The following is a 9,777-nucleotide window of genomic DNA, read 5'->3' as shown; positions in this document are numbered from 1 at the left end:
CCCTGGGGCCTGGCTGCACCGAGAGGGAGGGTCTGTCAGGAAGGTGTCCTAGAGAGAGGGAGGGGGAGTGAGGGCTGCCTGCCCACCTTGTATGTTAAATATATATATACTAGAGGCCCAGCGTGTGAAATCACACGAGACCCCGAACCCGCCAGTCGAACCCCATACCCACCCTACTGCAAGACCCATCAATGCAACTCCTGTGCATTACGGCCACTGGCCTTTTATAATATAGATCAGGTTCAGAGAGGAAAGGAGAGGGACAGAGTGATAGAAACATCAATGATGAGAAAGAAGATATGATCAGCTGCCTCATGCATGCCCCTACCTGGGGATTGAGCCGGCAACCTGGGCATGCAACCTCACCTGAAATTGAACTGCGACCTCCTGGTTCATAGGTTCAGCAAGGTGGGCTGCCTACCTTGTTCTGACCTGAGAGTCACCAGGCCTCTCTCTGAGGACCCTCCTCTCTGTCTGTCTCCGTTTCTCTGAGTCTCCCCTCTCCCCTCACCCCCTGTCTCTCTCTGTCTCTCTCCCTCCCTGGGGCCCTGCACTTTCTTTCTGGCCTCACCACCTGAGACCCCAGCAAGGGCTGTGCAAAGTCTGGGTCCCTGAGTGAACCCACTGGCTCCTCACCTGCCACCAGGATGTCTAGAGGGGTTACTGGGCCAAACACTCAAAGAAAAGTTTGTTCCTACTCTAGCATATGTACCCGCCCCCCTGTCAGCCTCTCTGAGTGTCAAGAGGAAGTGGGCCTGAGAGAGCCCAGCCTGGGGCTGCAGGAAAAGGCTCTGGGGGACGTTCCTTCCTCACTCTTTCGACAGAGCAAATCGGTCATACCCGACATCAGAGCGACACTGTAGGGTCAGGCTCTGTCCAGAGGCCATGATGGGGTCCTGCTGGCTCAGGAGGGAGGGCTTCCCAGACTCACCTGGGGAGACCAGATGAGAATTACTGGGGCAACTCCTCCCACAAAACCCTGCTCCTGGCCTACCCTCCTGGTCTCACTGTCTCTCCCTGTGTCTCTGGCCCAGGAGCCCTTGTGATGCCCTGACCTCACCCTCTCACATGGGGATACACTCAAAGTAATGACCCTAATAACACCCCAGTTTGGTTCCAGAATCAATGGAAGGGATAATAATGTGACTTACCTGAGACCAGGAGTTCCAGGGGGTCACTAGGTTGTGAGCACAAGTGGGGTTTGTCCCTGTAACAGCCATAGCATCTGAACGTCCACCTGTGGCTGGAGTTCACTGGGCCCAAAGGGAACAGGGCCTGGAACTGCCCACTGAGGTGTGTCTGTGAAACCAGGGTCCAGGAGAGCCTGTGATCTCCTTCCTTAGTCAGAATAAACCTGTCAAAAAATCCCTGCCATGAGCCACACTGGAGGGTCACATTCCCTCCTGAGGTCACCACAGGGCTGGGCAGGGCTGAGAGGCTGGGTCTGCTGTAGGTTCCTAGGAAAGGAGGAAGCAGCGTGTTACATGGGCTCACACCTCCCTCATGTCCCCCAGGGCTGGGCTGTGAGAGGGGGACACCCTGAGAGCAGACACCCTTCCTGAGGGCAGAGCCTGAGACTGGGACCCCTAAGTGTCTTCTCACCTATGGTCACCACCAGCTCCAGGGGGTCACTGCGCTCTGACCAGCCAGTAAGGCTGCGATAGTAACAGCGATATATCCCAGCACCATGCTCTGTCAGGCTTGTGATCCTGAACATGCCCTTGTCCATTGGATGCAGTGAATTCACTCCGCACCAGGGAAATGTGTTTCCCTCTTTGTGAAAACAGAACTCCTTGGCCTCCAGGGTTCCCTGACACCAGATGGTCACGGGGCTCCTCCAGGACATCACAGAGGCTGGCTCAGCCCAGAGGGTGGGTTTGAGGAGAGTCCCTGGAAGGAAACCAGAGGCTGCATTTCCAAGACCTTCCCCACCTTCCTTTTCTAGCTTAGTGCTAGAACCTCCTCTTTTATCACCTCAACCCAGCACCTCTGAGCTCCCTCCTGAGCCCCAGGGGTGAAGTAAGAGGAGGGACATGGAGCCTGGGGAGGACTCACCTGCCTGCATGTGGATCCTCTGGTCCAGACTCAGCCCTGGAAGAGAGTGTCAGTGAGAGATTTGCACCCGGATGTCTGAGCTGATTCCCTTCCCATTAGAACCCGGTCCACTCAAGCTGCCTGAGCCTGAGGTTCCCCATGAACAAGAGGATGCAGCTGCCCCTCCTCTCCCCCTCCCCATGTCCACAACTAACCGAGGCAGAGAAGAGCTGAGAGGATGGACGTCATGGCGTCTGCTCTGAGGGCTCCTGCTCTGCAGATGGAGGAGTCCTGGGCCTGAAGGACAGAGATGCACAGGATGTGGTGGGTCAGAAGCGGCTACTGCCTTCTGGGTTTTCACAGCTGGGGACCCACAGACAATAGAGGGCCCCGCCCTGGGCCTGGCTCTGCATCTCCCCAGGATGAGGGCTGAGGGGGAGGCAGCTTCTCAGGTCTCACCTGATCCTTAGGGTTTCAGGTGTCTTCTTGTCTGGCTCCTGCTCAGAGAAGGTGGGACCCAGGTTCTGGTCCTGATCTGCCCCTGAGAGTCTGGCTCTGAACAGCCTAATGGGTCCCCGGACCACGGCTCTTGAGGGACCTCATTTATAAACGACCCTGCGGAGAAGTTTCCCAGTGGCCTCAGCATTTCCAAGACTTTTCCTGGTTCTAGGGTCCTGGTAGGTTCCTCTGAACAGCCCAATGGGACACCCGACCACGGCTCTTGAGGGAACTCATTTATGAAAGACTCTGCTGAGCAGATTCCCAGTGGCCTCAGCATTTCTTCGACTTTCCGTGGTTCAAGGGTCTTGGTGGGTTCCCATCCCTGCCCACCCTTTGTGTTTCCTGCCTTTTTCATGTTCATTATTCAGTGTAAGTATTGGTACCATCCTTGTGGTTTGATGCATATTTATTTCTTCAATGATTTATAAAGCTCAGCACCTTTTATTTAAAAATTTTTTTTGTTACTCCTCACCTGAGGATATTATTTCCAGTGATTTGTAGAGAGGATGGAAGGGAGAGAGGGAAGGAGAGAGTGAGAGATAAACATTGATGTGAGAAACATGTGAAGAGGTTGCATCCCACATGAGGGCCATGGTCAAAACTGCAACCAAGGCACATGCCCTTGACCTGGAAGCAAACCTGTGACTCCTCGGTGGTCAGGCTGATGTGCTAACCACTGAGAAATACCAGCCAAGGCAGCTCATCACCTTAAATAATGTTACTGCACATTTGCATGTCAATATCAGTTGCTTGTTAAGTTTTTGCTTGCTTCTCTATTGCTCTCTGCTGCCACATAACAACTTGTACATGTTTCCTAATGATCTGAATGCCAGTCCGTGGTCTCATTTTGACATCGCAAATATCTATCGTCTTCACTCTCTCACTGGTGTCTATAAGGAACAGAAGTTCTTCATCTTAGTGGATTCCACTGTGTACATGTCCCCCCTGAGTTCATGTTCTTGTGTCCACATTGCAGGAAAAAGAGTCTCCCACAAATTAGTAAGATAGTTCCCCCTTTTCTTTTCTCAAAAGAAAAAGAAATTGGTTTATTTTTCATGTTTTGTTCCGTCGCCCATCTGACATTGATTATTGTAAATGGTGTAAGGCAGGTAAGACGTTCACTGTGTCCCGCAGACTCACCCACTGGCCCAGCACCACCTGATGGAAAGGCCATGACCTCGCAGCCCAGCAGCAAAGGTCTGTCATGATCGAGGTGACTACACGCGAGGGGTCTGACCTGGAGTCTTCTTTCTGCTCCTTTGGACAAGGCATCTCTTCTTTTCAATTTCTCAAAATACCAACATCTCCATCTGCATTGAATGGCTGGTTTCGTTTCCTCCATATCTCAGGCAAGAAAAATTCTCATCATCTTTGTGGGGGAGGCTTTTGTTTTGCTGAGAAGTCAAGGGAGGAAGTAGCCTGCTCAAGTGTCCTTCAACCACTCAGTTGGTAGCACCACAACTGATATTTAATGTGTCTGTGTGTGCTATGCCTTGGAACAGGACTCCCATGAATGTAATTCTTGTCTGAATCCTGCTGAGTCTCCACAGTTTGAAGAAGAGAGTGACAACAGGCCTCAAAGGTGCTCTGAAGCGTCAGAAATGACTCAGATGATTGGCCCACAGGACATGGAGAGATCCCGCTGCTCACAGACAAAAATTCAGGTGGAACCTGTGTGAGACGTAGGACCTGCGTCCCAGGGCCAGGAGGAGGCACTGAACTGCCCTGTGGGAGCAGATGCATCTTGCACAGCCCCCAGGCTCCTCCCTCCCCCACCCCTGGGCTCTCTGTCCTGAGGGCCCCTTGGTGTCCCCAGTCAACAACACAGGGAGGGAGGTCACCTTCACACCCTCATGGCAGCCGTCATGTCCACCACCTTCCTGATCTCTGACTCCACACCCTCACTCCCTTCTCCAGTTCACCCTCCACATCTGCCCTTGCAACTACTTTTCAGAAGCTGTTTATGCATAAAACCTTCCATGGTCCTCACTGTCTTCAGGTGAATCCATACTCTTCCTTCTGCACTCAAGGCTGATCATGATCATCCAGATGTGACCCTCCCACCTCAGCTCTCACTTCTACTTCCCTCAGACAGATGGGTATAGCTGCCCATGAACACACACACACTCACAGACACACACACTATCACACATACATTCTCACACACATATATACTCACACTCATATACCTGGATACTTACACACAAACATAAGCATACATATTTAACCACTCTTAGATACATACACTCACACATACACACTCACATTCATATATGCTCACACAGGCTCACACACACTCATGTCTACATGCTGTTACACACATATTCATTCATACACACATATCCACTCTCATTACTAGTCACACAACTCTTACAGGGATAAGTGATCACGAACATACATACTCAGACACTCACACACATATACATTCACACACATGTACACAGTCACACTAAAACACCAGAACACATATACACTCAAACACTACACACTCACACATACACACCTACTGACACATATATAGGCCCATTCAAACACACACAATACATACACTCACATCCAAAACACACAAATACACCTGCACAGACACACACACACACACATACACACACACACACACACACACAACTCTCAAACATTCACATATATATTCATACAGCCCACACATATATAGACTCACCCACACTCACACACACATACACATTTATGCAAACACTTATACTCTCACACATATGCTCACACACATAAACACACATGGGTTTTCCTTTTTTTCATTTCATAGGTTTGATGTGTAGTATTTACATTATCATTTAATCTAAAAAATTCACTTCTGTTTTGGTTCGCTCATTGATTATTGCCAAGTCTGTTGATTTATTTCCAAAATGTAAGGAATACATTTTGGAAATAAATGTATGTTTTCTCGGTCTAGGAGGTTAGGAGAGGAGGGAGCTCTGTTCAGATGGGCTCAGGGGGCGCCCTGAGGGGCCACGATGTTGTCCTAACCCGGGTTGTGTGTTGGGGGAGGGGAGGAGGTTCACCGGATGAGTTTGGTTGGAGGAGGCATTGGCCTCACTCGGGCTGGAGAATGTAGCTCAGCATGATCAGCAGCAGCACGAACTGCCGGGTGGAGATCCCTGGATGTGGCTGGAGTCAGGGGGGAACCGTGGACAGGCTTTGTGCAGGGGATGATCGGTGACAGGTACGTTTGGGACCATGAGAATGAAACACCTGAGCCAAGACTGAGGGTCTGGAGGAGGCCAGGAGGCTGATGGGGTCACACCAACGAGCTGTCCTGGGTCTTCACCTGAGCTTGTCTGTGGGGAGAACTGGGTCACAGGAAGGAGAACCGAGAGCCAGAACGCTGGGATTGGTTCAGTGTGTGAGAGAGAAAGGGGAGAATGGAGGGCTCGTCCTCTCTCCGCCATGACTGCCTGCAGGAGCCAATGGGGCTGTATCCAGTTTGCTGACCCCAAGAGGAACAGGAGGCCTGGGGGATGTTACAAAACTGTCAACTCACCCACAGAGGCAACCAGCACTGCTCTCCAGGCCTGGGTGTGTGCTGCTGCTTCTCCCTATCACTTCCTCTCTCTGACTTTCTTGTCTCTGTGAGCAGAGCTCCTGCTCTCCATCCCTCTCCATCAAACCTTCACATTCCTTTCTGCCTCCTCACCGCCTCTTGTCCCCCAGACTGTACCTCTTTGTCTTATGCTGTTTATTCCATCTCCATGCTTTGGGTAGAAGAGTGTGTTGGAGACAATTCCCAGGTTGTAATCTAAGAACTGGAGACACGTTCATTGACCCTCTATTTTGAGCCAGTCTCTTGTCCTCTTCCTCTTTGCCTGTTGGGCAAAATTGTGAAACCTCACTTCTGAGGGTTGTTCTGAGGATCAGCAGTGCCAGAGACATGTAGAGCACCAATCAGTTGTTAATTACTTTCTTTTTTAAAAAAAAGTATATTTTTATTGATTTCAGAAAGGAAGGGAGAGGGAGAGGGAGATAGAAACATCAATGATGAGAGAGAATCATTGATTGGGAGCCTCCTGCAAGCCACACACTGAGGATGGAACCCACAACCCAGGCATGTGCCATGACCTGGAATCCAACCCTGACCACCTGGTTCATAGGTCAACACTCAACCACTGAGCAAAGCGGGCCAGAAATCTGGTGTCATTTTCTGACCTGATGAAGGCATGTGTATGGGAGGCGTGTGGTGGGAAGGGCTATTTGGAGGCCACATGTGTATCCCCCAAGCCTACAAGCTGAATCAGAAGCTGTAGTGAATCCTTGGTTGAATGGCAGGTGAGCGCAGACAAAAGGATGCAGGGGTGGTGGGTCTCATTTTGGAACCTAGACTCAGCCCAAGTCAGGAGTGAAGGTGGAAATTTAATGAGTGGATTGTTCCCTAAGCACTTAGGGCACCTCTGACCTGGTGGGAGTCCTGCTTCCATAAAACTCCACGGACACCAGTGGTGCAACCTCCAAGGTATAAGGCAGCTGTAGAGATCCACGCGTGTTTCACTTGCATTTCTTTTTATTGAAGCAACCGTCACATAACATACAATTGAGCCTTTTGAAATATGAAATTCACTAGAATGCAGTTAATACACAATGTCTCAATGACAACATCTATCTTGTTTCAAGAAAGTTTTAACGCCCCCCCCCCAAAAAAATACAAACAACAAAACAACACCAACAACAAACAGTCCGTCTCCCATCTGTCCTCCTGGTCAACCCCAGACAAACCAATCTGATTTCTGTTTCTATGGGTTTCCTTCTCCTGGACATTTTGAATAAAAGGAATCACACAAAACCTGATTCCATTTTGTGTCCTGTTTCTGTCCCTGAGCTGCATTATTATGAGATTTTCCAACTATGGACCAGGTGCCTGTCCTTTGTTCTTTATGGTTTAAACAAAGCCCAGGGTTGTAGAGATACCTCATTTTGTTGGGATGGATGTGGCCCAGCATGAAGGAGTGTATGGATGTGAATCCAAACCAGCCATATGGGTCGGAACATTGTCTCATGTCACAGGGTGAGAACAGAAGGGCAGTGGAGGAGAGTCAGCGAGGACAGGGAGGGAGGGAGAGCACCCAAGTGGATGGAGGAGGACATGGCCCACGTTCTTCTGCACCCAGACCTCACCTACCACGTCTACTTCCCTGGACATTCTCAACAGACATATTGCCAACTTTGTTCCCCACTTTCCTTCAGCACCTCCTGGGATCCTCAGATGGGCTCCAAGACTCCCCCTCTGAACGATGCGTTGGTCCCTCTGTGTTCACATGCTGGCTGCATCGAGGGTCTTTATAGGGTTGTTTCGAGCCTCAAATAGCAGCACCCCCAGGACCACCAGGATCAAGCCAGCCATGCCCATCCGGATAAGATTCTCCACTGTGTAGTCTTGGGGATGGAAAAATATGAAATATGGGTAAAGAAGTCTCAGAGGTCAGGGTAGACTCAAATCTCTAGGATTTTGATGTTCAACCTGGGCTCCCACCTCCCCTTGACATCAGTGTCCCTCTGATGTCTGAACTCAATACCTGCTCTGAGTCACCTTGATAAGCGTTAGCTGTGCCCAAGAACTGAGGATGAGTAAGAAATGGTCTCAATTCAGAAATAACTAAGAGCTGTGTGCTCTGTGTTCAGTCTGTGGATCAAGACCCCATGAGCTTATTCCCCTACAGCTGAGAGATCCCACCTTCTCAACAGCTGGGGACCCAGGGTCCATGGAGGAGGGGTTGGTGTCAGGGGCTCCTGAATCTCAGGAGCATGAAGGGGTGAAAGTCTGGGCTGGGTCTCCTTCACCCCAACCCACCCAGGCCCCTCCTCTCATGGGTCTACTATGTCCGTTGATTAAGGCCACATAGACTCTTATCCAGTACCATTTGGGACCTAGAACATTAGTGACGTCATGAATGAACCAGTGATGCCATTTAATGAGCACCTACTGTGTGAGAGGCACATGCTGGGGTCTGTTACTCATCTCCTCTCACCTCACAGCAGTCATGCACCAAGCATGACTGACCCACAAACCACTTCACTGAGGCTCAGAGAGATTAAGCACATGCCCCAGGCTGGGATAGTGGGATAGAAACCCTGGACTGTGAGTTCTTAGTGCTGTCGTCATGCTCCCCTCCCCTGCCACTTCCCAGGTGGACATCACCTTTGTGATATGGGCACGCCCTCTGCAGGGGCCTGTCCAGGTCTCATATGGAGCTGAGGGTCCTTCCTCATTACCCGCCCCCAGCACAGCAGGGACTGGGAGGGGGAGGTTGTGGGGGGGACTCAGTCTTTCATGGATCCCTCTCCACGCACAGGTTTCTGACAGCCCCAAAGGAAGGACGGGATGGGCTGGGGGTCTGCCTTCCTGAGCTCTGTGAGGCCCTTATGTCACCTCATCTCCCAGCAGCCTGTGAGCAGGATGGGAACAGGGGTAAGCAGACAGGAACCCGACACTCAGAGGAGAGAAGGGACCGCCCAGCCCCACAGCAGGAGCAGCAGAGCCAGGAGCTGAACCAGGGCTGGTGCACCTTGTTCCCTCCTCTGAACTGAGCCTGAGCTGAGGGGTAGGACTGGGTGCCCGGACCCTTGTCCTGCCTGTCCCTCGCTGTACTGTGTCACCGTCACTGAGACAGAGGGGACAGGCCCCATAACATCAGGTCATAGGGGCTTCCCTGTGAGGCCCCTCTCCCAGGAGGTCAGGGCCAGAACTGACAGGAAATCTAAGCTCTGGACAAGGATTCCCTACTTTTACACTTGGAGACACAGAGGCACAGACTGGGGAAGGGCGTGTCCAATTCAGCAAATCCAGAGGTGACTGAACCCCTGCAAGGCTCAGCTCCTGCCCCCATGGAGGCACCCACCACCTTCCCATAGAACCCCTCACACACCATGGGTCGGAGAGACCGATGCTCTGAGCCTCCTGGGTTCAGGATGACAGGTGTGGGGTGGGGGCTGCCTTCTCCCACATGAGCCCAGCTCCTCCCCAGCCTGAGCCCCCACATCTCCCTCTGCCATGACCACCCCACCCATCACTGCCACTGACCCTGGAACTCCAACCCCCCTGGGACACAAGCTGGTCCTTGAGGATCTGGGTCACTCCATCCCCTGACAGACTCTCAGGACTTGCTGGGTGGGCTGTGCTCCCTCTGAGCAGAGTTCCCCGGGACTCACCAGCTGTGGAGGTGGGCCCTGTGGGTGCAGGGCTGGGGCCTCCTGAGGGTCCTGGAAATGAGGACAGGAAGA

At 51.6% G+C, this 9,777-nt stretch overlaps 2 protein-coding genes across 2 annotated transcripts in view; both read right to left on the bottom strand.

The window, feature by feature from the left end:
• LOC102254947 (leukocyte immunoglobulin-like receptor subfamily A member 6) overlaps window positions 1-2,289 on the bottom strand; it is a 4,346-nt gene extending 2,057 nt beyond the window's left edge. The window contains exons 1-4 of the mRNA XM_014535537.1: window positions 2,250-2,289; window positions 2,056-2,091; window positions 1,603-1,890; window positions 1,152-1,457 (exon numbers count right to left, since the gene is read on the bottom strand). Coding sequence (XP_014391023.1) covers window positions 1,152-1,457; window positions 1,603-1,890; window positions 2,056-2,091; window positions 2,250-2,283 — 664 coding nt within the window. The 5' untranslated portion in view covers window positions 2,284-2,289. The remainder of the gene's footprint in view (window positions 1-1,151; window positions 1,458-1,602; window positions 1,891-2,055; window positions 2,092-2,249) is intronic.
• A 5,407-nt stretch (window positions 2,290-7,696) lies between these two features.
• LOC102254651 (leukocyte immunoglobulin-like receptor subfamily A member 5) overlaps window positions 7,697-9,777 on the bottom strand; it is an 18,878-nt gene continuing 16,797 nt past the window's right edge. The window contains exons 6-7 of the mRNA XM_014535538.1: window positions 8,477-8,497; window positions 7,697-7,932 (exon numbers count right to left, since the gene is read on the bottom strand). Coding sequence (XP_014391024.1) covers window positions 7,811-7,932; window positions 8,477-8,497 — 143 coding nt within the window. The 3' untranslated portion in view covers window positions 7,697-7,810. The remainder of the gene's footprint in view (window positions 7,933-8,476; window positions 8,498-9,777) is intronic.

The sequence above is a fragment of the Myotis brandtii genome, unplaced genomic scaffold (assembly GCF_000412655.1).
Source record: "Myotis brandtii unplaced genomic scaffold, ASM41265v1 scaffold1444, whole genome shotgun sequence".
Taxonomy (NCBI): Eukaryota; Metazoa; Chordata; class Mammalia; order Chiroptera; family Vespertilionidae; genus Myotis; species Myotis brandtii.
The sequence above is the reverse complement of the archived record's forward strand: the minus strand, read 5'-3'. Positions and strand labels throughout refer to the sequence as shown.